Genomic DNA, 21,585 nt, shown 5'->3' on the forward strand with positions numbered 1-21,585 from the left:
AAAAAGCCACCTAATATCATTCTTCCCTACCTAATCATTTTACCAATAAGTTGATAACTTGGACATCATCTTCCAGAGCTCTGGAACATGCAGAGTTTACCGTGTGGCCAGGCACACTTTTGGCCAGTACAAGCCACTCCTGTGCCTAGCAGGTCCCAGGTAGGGTTCCTACCAGGCAGCCTGCATGTAGCTGCACTGCTTGGACACCGTGGCTGTTTACTGAGACATGGGCTGTTTGCACTGTTTGGCCTCCGTGCTGAGGCATGTTTAATGCTTATAGATGTAGCAAGCAGTCTTGGCTATACAAAGTCCTTTGCATTGCCCAAGGCATCTGCTGGCTGTTGCAGCACAGGTGCAAGGATGCATCCGAACAGCCCTGAGCTCCCTGGCCTGGGCTCAGGGCTGGCTGAGCTCAGCTAGCTTAAAAACAAGATCTCTCCAGCCCAGCAACTCCATGCTGGGAGTCCCAGGACACGCCGGTGCAAGCGCCCAGCAGCCACAGCACAGCTACATGGGCTCCAGCTCACTGCTAGCTGGGCTCAGCCGATGTGGAGGGCAGGCGGAGCCAGTGCAGCTGCACAGACCTCTGCAGACCCTGGAGTCAAGGCAGAGCTGGCACTTTGTCCTCCACCAAACTCTGGCTGTTTTTCCCCCAGTGCAGCAGATTCCTCTGGTCAAGACTTCCTATGTCATGGGTCCCTACTCTTCCTGCAGCCAAGATGGCTGCTCCTGTCTTTTTCTACTAAAGCCCAGTTAGTCCTTGGGGCTTTTTGTGAGTATTGAAGCAGATTTGATTCCCTCTCTCCTCCAGGAGGCATCGGGTAATTCCAATTGTCTGCTGTGATGCTGAGGCTGACTCCCAAAGCTACTCGGCCACCTCACCCCTTCATTGAGACCTCCACCAAAGGCATATAGGAAGGGAACAGTGCAGGCAGGACTTGAGGGATTGTCCTGTAGCTCTGAGCAGTGCTCCCCAGCACACTGACCAATTTTTGCAAGCTTTTCCGGACTCCTCCTATTGTTTCCTTCTGATTTAAACAAGTACCAAACTACAAGAATGATGTCTTACAGGTTTGATTAATTCTGTGTCTTTTGAACCCTCACTTGCAAGAGTAGCTGCACTGGGTGAGACCAAGTACCCGTTTGGTCCAGTACTCGGTGTCTGCTGGTGGGCAGTAGCAGATGCTCGAAGACAAGTATAAGAACAGTATGGGCTCATGGCAATGCTTCTCCAGCCTCCAACAGTAGGCACTCCTGAAGCTGCCTGAGCAAGAATTACTTAATACAGTTAACATCCCTGATGGATAGTTTCTTTTATTAATATGTCTAATCACTTTTTGAGGCCACTGCAAACTTCTGCTATCCATAACAGCCCACGACTGTGAGCCCCACAGTTTGATTTCACCTGGTTGTGGTGTTGATATCTGCTACATCTTCAAGCAGCTCATCAGTTCTTTCAAAAAAAGAGACAGGCAAGAAACTTTGAATTTGTTGGCAAAGAAGGGAAATTTCCTGAACCAAGTTATTCTGTTTCTCCAGACCAGCAGCTCACCAACTCTCTGAACCCTACTCATCCATCCCCTACTGACATCATCACAAAAGCAGTCATCCCTCAAAAGTACAGTTTTCTAATCTATATGTTCCCAAATTATTCTATTTCTTCCCAGTTTAAGTGTAACTCTTGAGGATCAGTCTGTTTTAACAGACATGCTCCACAATATTACACAACAGAGGTACAGATGTGCCTTCCTGGCCAGCACAAACCAGCTCCTGTTCTTTATAGTCACCAGTCAAAGAACAGTCCTTCCCCCAAGGAGAAGGACTCTCTTTACACAGGGTCTCAGAAGTGGAGTGGCTCTTCTGACTCACTGAAAATGGATACCCATGCACACTTTGTATTTTCAAAGCTTCTGGCCTTGGGTGAAAAGCTGCTATGTAAAAACCCTCCTAGCTAACACAGGTCACCCAGAGATGCTACTGCTTACTACTGTAAGCATGGAGCACTGTCTCAGATCATATAGAAAACTGGAATTTTTTCCTATGTTTTAATACTGGAAAAATTCCTCTCTTTTTATTTGGGCCAATAAAATACAGGCAATGTTTTCTCACCTTCCTATTTTACTCCTTTCCAAGAGAAATTAGATTTTTCTTCGTTTGGAGGAGAATAAATCCCTAGACTGGAAGGGGATCCCCGCTTTCCCCTGTCCTGTAACACAGGGGGACCCCCATACAGTCAGATACTATTTTACCTATACCCTTCTACAGATTCTCCAGGCAAAGAGAAAAAAGCAAGAGGTTTCTAAATTGAGGATAATTACTTCCCAGAGGAATAAAGCACATACATGTAGCCTGTATCTCTCATTTTTTCCACCACATTTCAGACTATTTTCCAATGGACTTAGAGGCAGGACGAAACAAGAAAGCAACTAAGTATTCCAGCTTCTAAAGAGCTCTGTATGCATTTTGTAGCTCTAAAGTCCTATGCCCAGCATAGGATGACGTAGAGATCTGGAGCGTAAACAAAAATGAATGATTAAAAAAGAAACACACCATGTTTCTAAGCAATAAATTAATTTCTGCTGAATGTACTATAGAGCTTTCCCTCTCTGCAGTGGAAATCAAACATGAATACTCTGATACAGAATCCTGACATAGCTATCCCTGTAAATCTTTCTTGGTTTGTGTAACATGGGAAAACATGATCTTTCTCCTTATTCTGCTCAGTGATTTATTTGCTGTTCTGTTAACAATGACTTATTTTCTTTCCACTAGCCCTTTAGTAGAAGCTATAGTTGACTGAAAGCACAGAACAGCTTTTGCACAGTGCATGTTATCACACTAAGAAAAAGGCTTAAAGCATGCTTTTGCATCTTTGTATCACTGTGAAGACAGTATTGTTCTTCAAATGACCACTATGTTTACAGTGGTCTTAAAAGAAAGAGAACAGAAATTAAATATAAAATTATCTCCATTATACTTGTTCAGACAAAGGCCAGCTGAAAATACAGCTGCAAGTAGCTAGAGCAGTTGCAGTTTTATTCAGCAGCTGGCCTTAGAGAAAGACTATGAATTTAAGATATCAAAATGCCTAAAGAAGAGTTGGAACACCTCCACAGTTTTCTCAGAATTAGGTAAACTCATGAATCTTGCCATCTTGAGGGCTATTTCTGAGAAAATGCCTGGGGATGGAGATAAATCTCATCAACGAAGCAACAAGACTTTAGGAAGACAAAAACAAGTGTGTATGTGGGTGATATTATGAATATTCATGGAATTCATTGCATTGCATAAGGTAGCTGTTACACATCAACAGAGGTAACCATGTCAGTAACTGCCAATATTTTATTAAATTTAAATCCAAGGAACGGGTCCACTATGAAATTACAAATGTGGCACTTTCAATAGCAAGTGCAACAATCAGTCTGTACTAGAGAAACCATTAACCACATGTATTCATAGGCTTTGGGTATGATATGCCACTAAAGTAGTACAATCTATGAAGCATTAACAACTTCATATGGAATCATAAAATTATTTTCACATAATTATCAAAAAAGCTGCAGAAAAAAAAAAAACACCATCTGACAAGGGACCAGCAAGGAGGATTCTTCCTGCAGAAAAGCAGAAACAGTCTATAGTCCTGCACAGAAACGGTCTCCTCATGAACCAGTGCCCACCTGCAAGACACAGAATGACCACTCCTGAAAACAACAGGCCAGATAGGTACACGGTTCTGGTGAAAATGTCCTGCATTCAGGTAGCTGGCAGATTTTAAGCTGCATTCAGAAAGTTGCTGGAAGCATAGACACTATTCCTACAAATAGTATTAAAGTCAAGTCAACTCAAATAGAAATTAAAGCTTCTCTAATTTTGTGTTCTCACTCACACTTTGGATGACTCACATGCTGTCTACCTTAGTTAAGCAGGTCTCTCTCATGACCCTAGTCCTCCAGACAACTGCCCTAGGTACCATTACAAGCTACCCATCCCCTGAGTAAGCCTATGCATGGCACTGGGCTTCATTTGGTACAGCAGTCATAAGAGAATGTGGGTCCATGAATTTCTCAAGTGCTATTGAACGTCTTAGAAAAAGACACCCCCTCTTACTACAAACTGCTTAATATTTTCTGGCAAAAGAGGTCTCAGAGGACATGGTAGAGAAAAATATGTAAAGGAGAAGGCAGACAGTTCCTAAAATATGTCTGGTTTACTCCATCTTGTGCGTTTTGTCCATCATAGCATAAAATAAGATAATACTCACAAGTCCTGGTAAAAGTGTTTCATGGCAAATGCATGTCAGTCTTTGGGATTTGCATGAGGGAATGAAACAACATCAATAATAAGGTAACACATAATTTCGAGTGTTTGGACCTCATCAATCCACATGCGCTTCTTGAAGCAGTGCAATGCTTACCCTATGAAAACCTGTTTAAGTCACACACAAGGAATTGCACCGAATCCAATACTTGTTGTCAAACTGAAGAAGTGTTTTAGTTTGTGAAGAATTAACTTTGCCTCTCAAAAACCAGATGTGGATCTGCAAAATTACTTAAGGATAAATTTCTTTCCTTTTCTTTCCCATTAATCACAGTCTGATTTATTCAATTTAGTTAAACATGGACTTTTTCATGGATTCTTAAAAGAGAATGGATTATAATGAAAATGCTGTGGCATTATGAACATATATGGAATTCTTTAACTGGACATCACTAGTAAGTGCTGCAAATGTTTGGTATTATGTTAACATTTAATTGGTTTTGATCATTCATGTTTTCATTCCTGAGAGAATACTAAATGAATTTTTGGTGTGGAAATATTATCTCTGGTTTTATTATTCTAAAGAAAAACTGATGATACTGTAACAGTCACAAATAAATACATCCACAAAGTAAAATCTTTTTAGTTATAGATTTAAACCTTTTTATTTTGTCTATACTTGAAAAAAACCCACACAATTTAAAATTAACTGTAAACTTTATAGAAAAGGACAAAATAACACATAAGAGATATGGTCATTCATTCGATCTTTGCATGGTTAATAAAGTATCTGACCTCAATATTCACTACTACCAATAGAAATTTTTTCCACAATGTTAGTAAATGTTGAATTAGGCTCCAAATAGGTCATTCAAAATCTCATAGTTGAAAAGCTGAGTCATTCTAAAAAGGAAACATTGAATAAATAAGAAAAGGCACGTACTATGGCCCTTCAAACAACATCTTCTTTTTATCTAGATACCATGATATAATTTTCCCTAAAATGGAAAGTACATCACTGCTGATATTGAACTATGGCAATCATTCATTCATCACGTGTATCCAAACGGTACCTGTATCTGACTGCAAACTGAAAAAGCAATATCAGCAAAGGAAACACTCACTTTGGTTTTCTACAAAGAAAGAAAAAGTTACGTGCTTAAGTACTTGTGACCCCATGTAGGACTCAGCTCAGGAGCTGCATCTCTCCATTCTCTGACACAGATGAACTTTCTGGTTGGGCTACCTTTCTACCTTCCTGCTTGCCAGAACTCTCATGAGTTTATCAATCCTTGTTATGATATTAATGAAACCATCAGAATAGACATACAAAAAATAACAGACTCTACATCTCAACAAAGTACCTAAGAGTGGCATGTATTATGAACAAGTCCTTGTGTGTTGGATGCAGGTAACACTGGTCTCATGTGACAGCAAGAAGAAATGCATGGAGGAGTTTGCCTGCTTTACCATAACTCCTAGTCACAAACAAACCTATCCTCAAAGTAGAAAGTCAGGCCACAGCCCTGGGCATCCTATCTAATTCTCTCATCATGTTAGGTGCTAAACCTAAAATCAAAGACATGTTGTATATGTTGTAGTTAGGCATCTGTGAAAATGACTGCAGAGATTACTTATATCTATTTTAATGCACCCCAAAAATTAGTTTCTTTATCAACTCTTTTGGAGAGAGATGTAAATGATAGAACCTTTATGCTCACTTGGTTTAATGATATATGTTTTTGGGTGTGCTCCCAGTGGCCCATCACCCAGAACATTTGAGGGAACCAGAAGAAACTGCCAGGAGTAGGAGAGCTCAATAGTGATCCCACACGATTTAGGATTATTTAGGATTTTGGCAGCATACTCTCAAGTGAGCACAGCACCATGTAACAGCCGAACGAAGGAAGAACCTGGTTCATCCCAGTGTTAAAAAAATGACTGACCTTTGAGCAAATCCCCTGGTAGTTGTATATACCAGAGCAGGCCTGAAGTAAAGACAACAACAACTTATGTCTGGTGATGACAGTTAAAACCAAAGTCCTAAAACATGTATCTGCTGAACAGAGCCAAGCAAATCATGAGCTGGTGCCTCTGATCAAAGGCCACCAAATAAGAGCTGCAGCATTCCTTGGCACATTCAGGAGATCCCATAGCTATTTTTGACAACTACCATGTGGTGGCCAGCCAATATATTCTGCAGATGGGCAGATGATCACATCTTGTTGCCAAAAAGCTTTAAGAGATTTACTCTCTTAAAGAGACCCATGGTATTTCTAAGCTCTCTCCCAGGCAGTAGCATCTCAGCACAGCATGAGCTGCAACAAAGTGTCCAGGAGGTGATGGGGCACTTCAGCTCACTTAAAAGTTAACGCAGATCTTACGGTGCTCTTTCAACCAATTCAGGGGACACCTCAAAGCCACCCGTAGGCACAGAGGAAGGATCGTGTCAACGCCATGAAGGTGCCTTTGTCATGGATGAAATCTGTTTCAGGGCACAGACATGCTGTTTTGCAGTGCGTCTCAGGCAACCAGTGCAAACATAAATCTGTTCAAATTTGAGGGGTGCTTTATACAGAGCTGAAGTCCCTTTGAGTAACACTCTTCTGTCAGCAGAAAATAAATCGTGTGGATATTATGCCGACTGAGCATCCCTTTTAGCATTTTCAAACACAATGTCACGTAGGAGGATGCCAGAGAAGTAGTGAGAAAACAAAGGAAACGGCAAGCCAGGGTCTTGCAAGTCTCCAGTGGAAATTGTTTTCATGTCAAATGACATAAGTGTCAAACATGAGTCACTGCTGCCATTTCTCCCTGCCCAGAAGAGGGAAATGTATACTCTGTGGTTAAGTCAGAGCAGGACAGGATGATAGATATTATGCAGTTTGACTCCAGTGAAATGAGCTGTTAGGGTTTAATAAAGGTATCTCTCTATAATGCATATTACATTTCCATAGCACTCCATGAAGGGCTGGAAACTGAGCCTTCCAGCCAGTGTGAGTTTACCAACATTTCAGTGACAGAAAGCAATACTCTTGGAAAGCTCTCCAGAACCACTGCCTGCGTTTGGTAGCTGTAATGACTAATACAACGATGTTTTAAAAACAGCATTGGAACAAGAAAACTGTAGTTCTGCTTCATTTTCGTCCCTGATTTTATGCCAAGTGTCAGCAATGACTGACAGTTTGATGCAAAGAAAAGATTAGGTTGGGATGTTATTATTTAGACATAAAAAAGACGAAGCACCTGCAAAAGTGTGTACACATAAGACATGTCTTTTCTTTTGAGAGCATGGTCTTATATATAAAGGGCTGCTTAAACTGAAAGCAAAGTGGGGCAATCCTCAGCCATTGCAATATTTTGAGCAAAGCTCCACCAGCTCACGAATGCCAAGAATCTGGCCTATTGTCTGCCTTTCAACTCCACTTCATTGTCTGTGAGATCTGCCTTCAGTTTACCCAAGTTTAGTGTACTTCAGTAACTCAGTCAACAGAGGGAAGTAGATGGCAAACATTCCCTCCCAGAAGCATGGGCTTACTTTCTGGCAGTTTAGCAACATGAGAGCCGTAACTGCTGCAAATCCTCCGGCCAGCACCACTGTGCTTTGACATCACTTTTCCTCTCTAGTCAAGGCATCACTGCCTCTTAAAAGTCAAAGTAACCCGGTTAGTTTTCAATACCAGCAGTGTACGTGGTTTGAATCATATCTTACTTCTTCAACGATTTGTCCAGAATGAAGCATCTGCCAGGAAAAAAATTTGAACACTGGTCCTTCCCTGCTCATCTGGGCATCTTAGAGGCATGCGTGTCATTAAGATCACACTGTGTCATCCCTTGCTTGTGATGCGCAGGCTGGGTTATCTTTGACATTACAGGAGAAAGTTCAGGGGCCATGAGGGAGGATTTGCAGTGATGCCTGCAACTGCTGTTGCTTTTTAGGTGTGCTTGTATGTGAGCCTGCAGCACTCTGACAGTTTAGTGTGACCACCAAATTTCACTTTTCAGACTGGGCTTCCCACCACTATTTTCTCATTTTTTAATAACAATTAATTCAAACCTATTGATAGTGACTATTTCAACTGAGCATAAACATAACCTCTCATCTGGAATAAGCATTTGCAGGAGTGTAGCACTCTCGCTCCATAGACATGCCAGTACAGCTCCAGAGCAGAAGGATATTTATTGACACTAGATTATTTTCTGTAAGGGATCTCTTAGTGCTCAGTGGCACTGAAATTATTATTTTGCAGTTTTGACCACATAACACTTGATCCCACAGGTCCCAGGAAGAAAATGCACTCTTGGACTGCAACAGGGATCTCATCCCCAGGAAGACAGCAGGGTGAAACTTTTAATTATTACCCATTGTGCCAAGCCTCTGCACAGGTTTGGTTTTGTTTTGGTTTTTTAAAGGAACTCCTCCTTCTCTTGTGCCCTACGTGTTAGAACTGAGCCGAGACACAGTTGCTGGCCTTAGAGGGACAGGAAAGAAAACCAAGGGGAGTCAGCATACTGCACCCCAACCTGCAGAAAGCCACAGAGATGTCAGGAGACAATACACACTATAAAGTCCTCCACTGGAACAAAAGCACCCTCATTGCACTCTCATTCTCTTTTAAATCAACGGAGTTGTAAAAGTTATTTCTATAGGCATCTATTTTCTCTCTCTCCTAAAATCTTATGAAAGTGTTTCCCAAACAGCTCCATGGCTATTGTGCAGCCAACACCCCCACCCCAAACAGCACTCCTTCGCTCCCATGGGCCATGCCACTGAATACAGCAATTGCTCTGCTGCCTCACAGCCTTCCTCCTCTGTCTCGTTACAGTCAAAGCATAAACCAAAATTGTTCCAGAGATACTAATCTGTAATGTGTTTTCTGTACACTCCACAAGAAGAGACATAACTGACATATTTTTGTATGTCCTCCAGAAAAGAATTTTCCTTCTTGCTCTAGAGAGATATAGTGTTTCTTTCCTTACAGAGGATCCCTAAACAAGTCTCCTATCCAAATTACAAATTTTCCTGACATCATCATGAGGAGACCACTTGCCCAAGGTTATAAGGGCTCCTTGTTCATTTCCTGAACAGGATCTTGCCATCACTGCAAGGTACAGATTGGCCATTTGAAGCAACTGAGCCATGTGTAGGCACAAAGGCTTTGCTGAAGCATCTAGTTCTTTATTTAGTGCTACACATTTGTGATTGTTCCTGCTATCAGGCAGTAGAATTACAGAGGCAACAGAAGGGAAATAAGCCATTAATAAGGGGAAAAATAACCTACTATGGCACTGCTTGTGCCCAGGGAAGACTGTAAGAGCACACCTGTGTCTGTAGCAGTTCAGGTTCTGCGACACCTTGCACAAAAAGAGTGATGTTTGATTGCCAGCTTCTCATCCAGGTAATTACGTTCATTTCATGAATAGAGGCAACTTCAGTCAGAATAAAGGTCCAGCCCAACTGATTGTGATCCTACCTCTCGTGTCCAAGTTACTGATGAGTCACACAGGGTTGGTAACCACCATGACATTTCTGGTAAATGAAGAGGATTGAGGGGAATATCGTCTCCCTTCACACATGAGCCTTTTCTCAACCTCAACCTCTTTCAGCAATCCCAACCATGCCTTTAACTCCTCTCAAAGCTGCACTCTAACTGCCAATTTTCACATCCTAGACATTTTTGTCACTGCAAGATTTTCCACTGGGATCCAAGCTTGCACCTCCCCATGTCCCTACCATGACCCAGCGCCACACTGACAATCTGTGCCATCTCAACAGAGCCTTCAGTTGTGTATGCCCCACCCCAAGCTCCTCCAATGGATACTTTTCTCTCCCTTAAACTCACTGTTGTCTAGATCTGGTCCATATGAAGGTAACTCACATGTGTCACCAATTATCCCTCCCTGTTGAAGGGGTCTAAGCAACAAATCCAAGACCTTCAGCCCTACTGATGAACCATACACGTGATGATCTGAGACATTGTAAGGGAAGCTATGCCTTCAAATAATTTATTTAAGACCTAGTACATTATACACAGAAGACTATTAAAAATACAATGTTGAGTTGTTAAGTCAAACACACAAAAACACATCTAAGGGGAGTATTAATTTTGCCTAACCACTGGCTGGATTTTCTTTCATCAGGGAGTAGTGAGGGGGTCTAGTTGTTGCTGAAATAGTTGAATGTGTTAGGAGACTTTGGAGTGTGACATACACTGTGGGAACTGGATTCTTTTTTTGCTTCCATTTTCTTAAGTGCTGTAGGAGACTATGAAAAGGCTTCCTAAATATTCCTGGTGCTCTTCATTGCCTGAAACTCTGACATGGGAAGTAGCTCAGTCTGATGTGAAGAAGTACGCACCCTCTGTGTCTTTCAGAAAGTCAAAAGCAGCTGTGCTTTGAATCCAGCAACTGCTGCAGAAGTCCTGAAGAAAAAAAAAAAACATCACAGTTTGCAACACCTCAGCCAAGCAGCTCGATCAGCTATTCAACTTTCAGTTTTCTGAGTCCTAACTCCCTATCCAGAATGTAGTGCTACACTTCCACGAGACATTGAAAATATCATTTAACTTTGGGGGAGCAAATGTAGTAGTGCTGAGACTGAAAAGCCCTAGGGATAGGGAGAAGGAGGCTTATTAAAAAAAACCTCCTCTTTCGAGTCAGGCTTCAACACAAAATGAGTCTCAACTATTCCCCTGTGCCCTACCCATTCCCCTGGAATACATTTCATTCTGCAGCTTCTGCGATCTTGAAACAAAGTGTGGCTAGATGCTGGGTACAAGTTCTGTGTACAAATTTATCTTCATCATCTCTCACTGTCCCACAGGATTAACAGCAGTATTGCAACAGTTTAGTACAAATGAGTGAGAAGCAGACGATATCGCCAAAAGATTAAATCTGAGGTGGCACTAGCCCCTGGAAAAGTCTTCTCTAGCCTTTTTCAGTCAGTCAGACAGTTGTTAAAGGAACCTCATTTGGGGTGTGTCAAATACAATCTCATAAAAATCTCCTTTTTGATGGGAGTTTTGGGTTATAAAAGTTAATGCAATGCAGATAGCTGAGCTGAACAGTCTGTTTCCCAATAGTCTCTGGTATAAAAAGTATTTCATTATATAAAGCTTGAATCACAGCTTTCTCAGCAACCATTTGATACAGACTGGGTTTCTATCTCACGCAAGGCAATGAAAATAGTAGGGAGGAAAAACTGCACTTCCTAGCAGAGGACCTGGCAATAAGAATGGATTTTAAAACTTTTTTTTTTGTATTAGAAAGTACACAGCCAAAATGAAAGCTAAAGAATAATTTTATCATTGCTCCCTTTCTGCTTAAAAAGTGCATAAAGTCAGACTGTCTGGCTAGCACATTATGAGGATATTGATGCTGTTCAAAAAAAAAAAAAAAAAGTGAAACAGGGATTTTTCTACCCGGAAACCTGATGCGTCATTCCTTCAGCTTTGTCCCTGGGGACAGACCATGGGAATTCCCAGTCTTGGGCCCCTGTGGCTCTCAGCCAGCCCTGTCATTGAAGCTGTGCTTTCAGCCTGGGATGTTGCTGTGCTGCAGGGGCACAAAATGAGGCCTGAGTTTGTTAACTGGCAGGATGAGGTTGGGCCTGAGGGGGCTGGGTAAAGAGTCCTGCAGACCTCTGTCAGCACCACGGAGAAGCAGGAAGCCTTCTTACTTCCCAGAGAGGAGATAAAAATTGGACAAACATTGCCTAAAACAACAACAACCCAAAGATTTTTAAAGCCCCATAAGAGATTTTGCTTTAACTTCTTTCAATGAGTATCTGACTCATTCGGGGCTCTCACAGCTTCATGGCTGGTTGGGCTGGAGTGGACACATGGGATTTCAATCATCTCCTTTGAAACAGGCAAGGATTTAAGAGATGAGGGAGTGACAATCATTTAGCTTTAGATCTACAACCACACCTTTCAGTGTGCTTGATTGATGTGGTGCCCCAAATCTCGGGACACAGTTGTGGCCACATCGCAGTTCAGCCCCTGGCTTCAGGTGGGGGCTGCACCTGCCCCTTGCTGAACCCATACTGGTTTATGAGGTGGAAAAGATCTGTGCAGCTGGAACTGAAGTACTGAGGGTCAGATCTTGGAAACCTAATGGAAGGAAAGGGTTTGGCTTCAAAAGAGCTGCTCTTTCTGCTAGAGTGGCCTTTACAACATGCCCCTGAATAAAGCACCTTACCTCTGCCCTCACCAACTTAACGGATATTTGTTGTTGTCCAACAGGTATGTGCACCATTTGCATCTCCACTGATTCCATTTCTTAACAGGTTAAAGTTTAATTATTATTATTCCTGGTGCTATTTTGGGGGGAAAAAAGAGTAATTTTGTAATTGCGTGCTCCAGAAAACATGAAGGTCTCTGAGGAACCCAAACTTCCTGTTACCAATGCCTTAAACTTTGCCCCACCTTTGGGAAGCACAGGCAGCTCATGGAAGAATGTCATCCACTCTAACAATTGATTTTCTTATGTACAATAACGTCAGACCTCTTAAATAAAAGGCTGACCCGTCTCCTTCTAAAATAATTCGTCTGTTTTATGGAGTGTTGTTCTGATTATATACAATTCCCACAAGAAGGGAAGTACCTTTAAAATAAGGACTATTCAGTACTAGTACAGGATTTCCTCTTGTTGTTGATAATTTCCTCTTAACAGAAGACGCAATGAATCCCAGAGAAATTCAAAGGGGCAATCTACAGACAGTTAGGCATCTACATTATACGGGGAACATTGTTCAAACACATTGATGTTTTCCTGATGAAGTAAAAAATAGATCTACCTGCTGTGTAGCATGTAAAAGGGTTCCTACAGCACACACTTCAGTTCCCTTTGCTACATTTTTAATCACTATCCAATCCCACAAGCTTTTACATAACCATTGCTGAACAACAACAGATGACAATTATTCTCACTTCATCTTTTGATCTTGAAATTCAGCCTCTGAAATGGTCTCTCTGTTAAAGACAGGCTTGGTGATAATAAGAAGCAGTATTGCCAAGTTACTATCTGCACTATCAATAGCAGATATATAATACAAAGCAAGTTAGCAACTCTGCGTTCTCTCTACCAGATGTTCCTTATCTCAGAAGTGGGCTCCATACTTACTTTCACTAGAAGAGCTAGTTTTCCACTACAGGTCTGAACATGCACCTGCCCTACTCACCTGATGGTGAAGGAGACCTCATACTTACCTAGATGGCTAACACATGCCCAGAAACACCATACCAAAATCCAGGAGCTAAGCAGCTGCACCAACAGCTAGGCGATAGCTGCTGATGAAGTCTGTGGGATTTGTGGAAGCAGCTGCCGGTCACTAGGCGCTCATATCAGTTATCCTGATACATCAGATTCTCTGTCAAGTTGGGTCACAAGCTCCCTCTCATGCACGGACCATGCTTTAATTCCTTGACCTCTGTACACTCACTTGACCAGATTGTACAAATGCAATCTGTAAATCATGCTGTGATGCATTCTTATAGCCAGTGATAATCCATCTGAGCCCTGGTTCCTCCCTAGCCAGCGACATGACCCATCAGATTTGATGAAGACATCCACATGCATTTGTTTCAGCACCTTACTGGTTTTAAATCATGTGCCTCAGTTTTTGCACATTGCTCATCTGATTCTGGCTTACTGAGCAAAATTATGAGTACTAAGAGTATTACCTTCCCCATTCTGAATCATTTACATACTTGCATCCATCTTATTTTGTCATCTGACATCACTCATTTCCATATCTTTGCAACAGGCAATGCAAACAATGCAACTCTTCATTCATCTGTTCACAGCCTCAGTTTTCCTCTGATCCTGTGCATCAGCCTTCCTTCCTGCTCCCTGCCGCTCTCTCACAGAGCTGTTCCACCAACTTTTCTACTCCCAACATCCTTTCTTCGGTGAAAGCAGCTCAAAACAGAGAAACACGTGTAATGTCAGTGTTTAACCTGTTACTACTGTCTCTGCCTAGATTTTACAGCTTACCTTGGAGAAGTACAAGCCACCTGGAAAGCTCCAAGAAGCCTTTCCAATGAAGAGAGAAGAGAATGGTCTGCAGAGGCCTCCCTGTGTTGAGGCTGCCCCGACAAGCAGCAGTGCAGAAGATGTGCAGAACTGGCTCCAGCTACCCCCCCCCCCCTTCCTTTCCAGGAGGCTTCATGTGAAGAAAATGACCTGGTGAAAGACTCTGAAAAGCTCCAAACAATGTAATGTGCTTAAGGGCTCTAAAAGCAGGGCAGAATGCCCCTAGTGCTCAGCTATTTTGAACACTTATATAAGCCTCTCCTGCATTATACAGTTGTGTTACATGATGTGTTGAATAAAAAAAAAAACCCAGCTGGAAGAGAACCTCTGTCTATGAACTTTGAACTGCTGGGAAGGCTTGGGCAGGCTGCACACAGCACGGGTCAAAGCAAGGCAGTTTGGTCCCCTCCTTCAAGCCGCATGAATAATTAGTAGAATTTGCTAGAGAAAAAATTGCGTGGGACTAGCTGGAATACGAGAGAAAAACATATAATACCCAAGCACTTCCTTAATAAAAGCTTTCACCAAATGAACACTTCAGACTCCCAAAAGACACCTTCAAGTATCTGTATCTTACTAGGCATTGACATTTCAACATTTATTACCGCAGTCAAACTACTATATTGCAAGCATGAGTCAATGGCTGCATCTTCTGGCTCCAGAAGAAAGGGACTGTTCTAATTTTTATTTACAAGCTGGGCAAGTGGAGAGAGAGGCATTCAGTTACAGGCAATGCACACACTGCTCTACGAGGCCAGGTAGGCTGGTTAATACATGGACATATTCATGCCTTAGCGTACTGAGTCACAAGTACCACAACCCATCTCTGCAACCTTTCATGTAAGGCCTCAGAAAAAGGCTTTGTAAATCATTTTTGTTGCCTTCCAGCACAAAGCTCATGACCTCCACATTATTCACTACAGACTTCCAGCTCCACATAGAGTATGTCACGATCCAAACCGGGAGTTTCTGGCAAGAAGCGCTTGTGAATATGCACACAATATAAAACAGGAAGAAGGATTTCAGTTTATCTGTGCTCACTTGGGCTTGTTTGTTGCTTGGGAAAAAAAAAACCTGGCAGGCTTCCCACCACTGTGCAATAGTCTAGGAAGGCTCCTGTCACCTGGGGACTCACATGCTGATGTGTGAGTGAAGAGAGCAATAGCCAGGATTCATGGGGTTTTCAGCATGATCCTAATAAACTCTGTCATGCTACTAGTGTTAAGATGGGAGAGCTGAACAGAAACTGTCTTAAGAACTACTGACAGCTTCTTTCCAAAAGCTAAAAAATGTCAGTTTCATGAGCTATCCCTTTACGCCAAAGCACGTAATGGGTTTCCAAAGGTTTGTATCTGGTTTTATGCAGCATTTACCAGCCTCTTATATTTATTCTGCACTCAAATCCAACTTCCTCGATAAAGGCAGATAATATTAGCTTATATGAAATACCACATCATCTTACATCCCACACAAAGCTTTAGCTTGAGGATTTCCGGACAGACACAGTTCATCCAAAGCAATTGAAGTAGCTGGGGGGGTGGTGGGGGGTGTCACGGGATCAAGTCACATATGCATTTCCTTTCTTCTCCAGCATCCCTCTGGTTAAGCTTGTGCTCCTGAATTGCTCTTTTGCAATAGGGTAAACAAGTAAATGTTATGGGCTCGGGAGATATCTGTTGTCTATAGAAGAAAGCTTATTTTGCCTTTCTCAGTTTGTCTTTAGAAACCTAGCATCCTATAGGAAACAAAAGTAGCAGAACATCTCAGAACTGTAGTTTCTGAGAAACAACAGCATTTGTCATTCATATAGAAAATTTCCAACTACCTCTGTCTCTTGATGAAAGGAGAACAAGCACTGCCATCCCTTTTCCACAGGTGACAAAACAGATACGGATCAAGTGACTGCCAGGCATGGCTTCCTAAGTTAGCAGCACAAGTAGTAATACAGCCCTGGGCTTCCAAACCTGATAACAATCAGTAGATTTTGAGTCTCTAAAAATTAATGTAGACTTACAGCAAAAGTTGAATAAAATTAGTACTTTTCATTAATACCTTTCCCATTGGTAATGGAAAGAGAAGACAGTGGATATAGAGACAAACACCAGCAGCTAAACTTTGATTGCACTCTCTGCTTCTGAAGTCCATTCAAGAGTAGGACAGTGGGACAAAAATAATTATAGGGGTCTTTCTACACAAAAGAGCCAGCTATTTAGAGGCAGGCAAAGTCATTTGAATGTCAATGAAATAACCATTAAAAGGCTGAGAAGCATGGCCATTTATTAAAAGATCTAAAGAATAGTTGCATGCACTATAGCAATCTTCTAGGTAGGAGTTGTTAATTTGGTATAAAAACCTATTAGGGACAGGGCAGAGCATAATTAAACAGGAGACAATACACACTGTGAAAAGGAAACTGGATTTGGAATTTTACAGCCTCTTATTTCATGTTTCTACATGAAATACTATGCTCTGTAATCTCTCCTTAATAACACCTATGTATTTCTAGCTCCCACAGTGGCTTTTTGCGTTTCATTTCTAGCAGTGGTCTCCTGCAGCCTAGCGAGGAAGGTAAAACAAGGTTACGCACTTGAATGCCCTCCCACTCTTTCCAGCCTCACGGCAATCCTTATTCCGAGAAAGCCTCTCATCAATGCCACTCCTTAATTGGCCCAAGAGCCCCTCTTTAAACAAAGCTCTCGTCTCCCACAGGGCCGAGCTCTTTCTACTATTCAGGCAGAGCTAAATCCAGACAAGGATGGGCCATTTACTAATGCAAGCGTCCTATAAATTCAAATGCACGGGATAGTGAGGTACTTCCAGAGCTGTTGATGTTCTGCAGGTAGAGATTTGCAGGTAGGACAGACCGCACCTGGAGAAAACCTATCTACGTGTAAGCCTGTCAGGTTGTTACTTGAAGAAATAGTGTAAGACTCTAGTAACACTGCTCAGTAACAAATACAGGATCAGCCAGAGACCTTGGGTAGATTCTGCACTCATGCACTGAACATGAGCTAAACTGGACCGTTAGGTACAAAACTTTGTTACAGAGCTATAGGACAAATAAGGATTTCATGAGTTAGATAGGAAAGGACTCCACATTTGTAAAGATCATCACTTTTTAATATTAATACAAATCAGTAAGAATATTCAGGAGCAGTGCAGCTTTAACCTCTTCATTAGCAGTAATCCTGGTCTCTTTGCTGTCTGGCCACACACTGCCAGGCAAGTGGAAGTGACACACAAAATTGATCCTAAATTTTCATTCCCTTGACTGTTATTCTGAGGCACTGCAGTTCTTTATGTATACTACACTAGCTGAGTATACCGTAATATTTGAGAAAAAAGTAAATACAAATCCCCACAGCAAGACTAAATAGCAATTATTTGACATCTCCCGTGATACCCATAGGCACAGAATTCTCCACTGATACATATCAAACATGTCATTTAAAATAATTTGTTCTTTCTCCTTTATTTAGCCACAACACAAATACAAGAGCAGTCAAACCCCGTCCAGTGGAACTCACTAGATAAACCTGTTCAGATTAAGATTCTCGTGAAATCAAGCAAAATATACATGTACACGCACACACTCTCACGCACACAAGAATGCAGCACAGCCCTTACAAAATGAGGAGTGGCACTGAACTGCACCTAGAAGTAAAATGCAATAGAAAAATCAACTGGTTATGATACATCTGCTAAGCAACAAGGCTGTGCACTGAACAGGTGCCTGCTGTATCATTCCATTGGCTGTTTAAATACCAGCATCACTCCTTTCAGGTGCAAATTTGAAGCTCACAGAGGAAAAGTGTCAGATGTCAGTTACCCAAGAATACGGGGTAATGGAACAATTACTCCACTGTAACTCAAAGCAGAACCTGGCCCTATGAAATAAGTATGCGTATGACCTGCTCCAGCCGGAAGACTACTGCAGGTGACAACTTTTTTTTCCCCTTCACTTCCCCAGCAACTAAACCCACCACTAATACAGTGTGTCATTTGGCTTCTGCACCCTTCCCACTCTAGTTTGCTCTAAAGCACATACTGCTCCTTTTGGTGGAAGAAATAGTGTAGCGGTTCCGAGATGTGAGTAAATGTCCACTAGGGACTAGAGTAAGACCACCAAATACACCAAACCACTGCAGAAGAAATAGAAATTGGGCTCTTAGATAGAGGTGGTCAAGCTGGTCCATCTGATTTGTCAACGCTTTGTTCAGAAATATAAGACTCAAATATAGTTTACAAAAAGTAATTCTTTACAGAACATCTCAGTGTCAAAATACTAACAAAAACACAGTTTGTTAATGCTGAGAAGAGTGGTCTTGAAAAAACTAATAACTAAAGTAGGCCGTTGCTAACAGTAATAGGTGATATCTCTTCATAGAAAGGCAGTCTGATGTACTCGGGAAAAATGAAACATTTGAAATAAACTGTTTACAAAAGTGATTTAAATGCTCAGCACAGATCTAACACAAGTGTTAACAACCACTATTGTAATTTTATTTTTGGACAACATCAGCAACTATTTAGAAAAAAACCAAAACTGCTAATACAAAAATGTAGAAAACAAAAAGAAAAATCCAAAGAGACAGTTTTTAGACAAACTCAGTTAAGATGAAGCTGTACCTTTGTCCCAGTTACTAAGAACTTCAACTTTTAAGTGTTGCATAACCCAGCTCAGCTAGGTTTGTAGGCTTCCCCACCCTTACTAAAGAGTTAGTTCTTAGAAGGCTCCAATCTCAGTCCCCCAGGGTCTGTATGGTTTGCTAAGGGTTGCTGACTGCGTTGGTGCAGACGGGCTCAGCACGTTGGGGGACAGCAGATGGAAGGAGCCAAACGAAAAGGGGAACGCAGACAGAGACGCCATGGAGGAGAGAAGAGGAGGAGACAGTTTGGTAGTAGACGTGACCACGGGGAGCACTGGTCCAACGCTGCCATTTGGGGGCACTCTGAGTGAGGAAGTTTCAGGATGTGGGGCGGCAATTCTGGTCTGGTGATGTGGTTCCGTGGAAGATGCTGTAGTACTGGTATTACCGTGCCCATTTTGAGCCAGCAGCAATGGGTGAGATATGTGAGGGTGATGTCCAAAGGCACTGCCCCAAGGAATGTGTCCAATGCCAGTGTGCGCACTACTTGCTGCTTCCCGTTGAGAGGCGTAGTTATTGAGATGAGACACAAGTCGAACTCGCAGAGGATCAGAGGCATCCAGACCCTCTATAATACTAAGGTATCGAGCAACTTCAGCCAGGCACTCTCGAAACCCTAGACTCCGATAGTCCATAGCCAAAGCATGAGCATCAAAATAACCTAAGAGAAAAGAACAAAGAATGGAGTCTTAAGATGCTGTTTTCTAGTCATTGTCTACATGTAGCCTCCCCACTCCACCCTCCCCTATAAGCATATTTCACTTGGATGTGGTTAGTATTCCCAACCATAGATTAGCTGCCAAGGTCCTTTTTTTTTTTTTTTTCTTTTTTTTGTCTAACAAGCTTTTCTTTTATATCTGTGCTGTGATGCTGCAAGTCCCAAGACCAGTCACAGACTGCCATTTTTAAACTGAAATTGCACACTACCACTGGAGGAAAGTACTTTTGTTCTTTTCATGTCTCCCCAGTGCAAGCAAAACCACAGCCCAGTGAAATTCATTAGAAACACAAGTCCTAACTTATCAGCGGAGACTTCTGCAGGCAGAAGTCTCTTCTCCTAAAAGGGCATTTCACCATTTTTTGCTAATTCTCTTCATTTCATCCTGTATTTTTTTTTTCTAATTTCCGTTCTGAACTTCCAGAAAGTTAGAGAAACAAAAACTTGACAACAACAAAAACTTTGTGTTCTCCAAGTTGCCAAAAGCCAATTCACAGTGCTGACACACTGCTAGAGAGACTTGTAATCACTCTCCCTGGAACAACCTGAAGCTAGCACTGTGAAATGTTTCAGTGTTAGTGATGCTGCAAATCTTTTCAAGTAGAAGAAAGTCCCAAATTCCTGATGAAACACCAGAGAGTTTCCATTCACTTTCTCCAAGCGCTCCCACAGCACACCGCACGCCAAATGCTAAGGAACGCACTCCTCTCACAGCACCCTCTGCAGAGCTGCTGACCCACTGTCAGGCATGAAACTTTACCTTTCCCTCCTGCTGTATGCAGCATTTTCAGGTGATCAACAGTCATCTGCAGAATCTCTGCCTTCTCCAGCTTGGCTGATCCCTAGGAGAGAAGGGGAAGGCACGAAACTTGTTAGGCAGAATCTGAGACGTTAACGAGGGGCGACTCTTCCTCCCGGGACCGGGGGGAGGCTGTGCGGAGGGTGACTGGACGCTACCTGCTTCTCAAAGGCGCTGGGCACCAGCCTCCTCAGCTCGGACAGGCTGTTGTTGATGCGATCGCGGCGGCGCTTCTCGATGATCTAGGGCAGAAAGCGGGGGATCAGGGGGTGGGCGGGCCGGGGCTGAGGGGAGCCGCGGCCGGCCGGCAGGCACTCACCCCTCGGCGCCTCTTCCTGGCCAGGATCTGTGAGGTGGTGGAGGGAGACATGGAGCCCGCGGCCGAGCTCAGGTTCCTGTGGGGAGCAGCGGGACACCGGTCACCAGAGGCACCGACGCCCCGGGGAGGCTGGGGGCGGCGAGGGGGGGGGGAGGGAGTCGGGGGTCCGCGGGGCTGCGGGGAGAGAAGGGGCGCCGGGCCGCCTCACGGCGCCCACGCTGCCTGCGCTCACCCATTCTCGTCCGCGCTCTCCTTCTCCACCTCGATGGCCTCGTCCAGCTCCTCGCTGTCCGACGAGCTGTACTCGGGGTGCGCCCGCTTCACGGCGGCGGCGGGGCGCGGGCGGCCGTCGGGGAGGCGGCGGGTGGCGCGCGGGAGGAGGGCGCCCAGCGCGCGCCCCGCGCCTCGCCCGGCGCCCGTCTCCCCCATGGCGTTCCCACGCCTCGCCCCTCGCCCGCCGCGAGCGGGCGGGAGAGCAGGCGGACGGGCGAGCAGACGGACGGGCGAGCAGACGGACGGGCGGGCGGGCGGGCGGGCGGACGGGCGGGCAGGCAGGCAGGCAGGCAGGCAGGCAGGCAGGCAGGCAGGCAGGCAGGCAAGCAGGCAAGCAGGCAAGCAGGCGGGCAGGCGGGCAGGCGGGCAGGCGGGCAGGCGGGCAGGCAGGCAGGCGGGCAGGCAGCCGGGCAGAGCACGCCCGCCGCCGCCCGCCACCCAGCACCGCCACGCGCGGCCCCCGCCACCCCCATTGGCCGCCGGCGCCCCGGTCTCAGCCAATTGCCGCCGGCCGGTCGCTGGGCCCCGCCCTCTC

The 21,585-nt window shown here is 43.7% G+C and overlaps 1 protein-coding gene across 1 annotated transcript; it reads right to left on the bottom strand.

Moving 5' to 3' along the window:
• Window positions 1–17,738: 17,738 nt before the first annotated feature.
• Window positions 17,739–21,350, bottom strand: HEY1 (hes related family bHLH transcription factor with YRPW motif 1). Its single transcript, XM_074894072.1, has 5 exons — window positions 21,010–21,350; window positions 20,778–20,853; window positions 20,617–20,700; window positions 20,420–20,501; window positions 17,739–19,602 (listed from the first exon to the last, which is right to left on the bottom strand). Exons 1-5 carry the CDS (start codon window positions 21,204–21,206, stop codon window positions 19,019–19,021), a joined length of 1,023 nt encoding a protein of 340 aa, XP_074750173.1. The 5' UTR covers window positions 21,207–21,350; the 3' UTR covers window positions 17,739–19,018.
• Between the last annotated feature and the right edge of the window lie 235 nt (window positions 21,351–21,585).

This window comes from Strix uralensis, chromosome 1 (genome assembly GCF_047716275.1).
Source record: "Strix uralensis isolate ZFMK-TIS-50842 chromosome 1, bStrUra1, whole genome shotgun sequence".
In the NCBI taxonomy this organism is placed as follows: Eukaryota; Metazoa; Chordata; class Aves; order Strigiformes; family Strigidae; genus Strix; species Strix uralensis.

Coding starts and splice junctions, on each gene's coding strand:
- HEY1 (XM_074894072.1), bottom strand. CDS start 21,206: ATGGGGGAGACGGGCGCCGGGCGAGGCGCGGGGCGCGCGCTGGGCGCC. Junction 20,854..21,009: donor GAGAGCGCGGACGAGAATGG/GTGAGCGCAGGC, acceptor TGCTCCCCACAG/GAACCTGAGCTCGGCCGCGG. Junction 20,701..20,777: donor CCAGGAAGAGGCGCCGAGGG/GTGAGTGCCTGC, acceptor TTTCTGCCCTAG/ATCATCGAGAAGCGCCGCCG.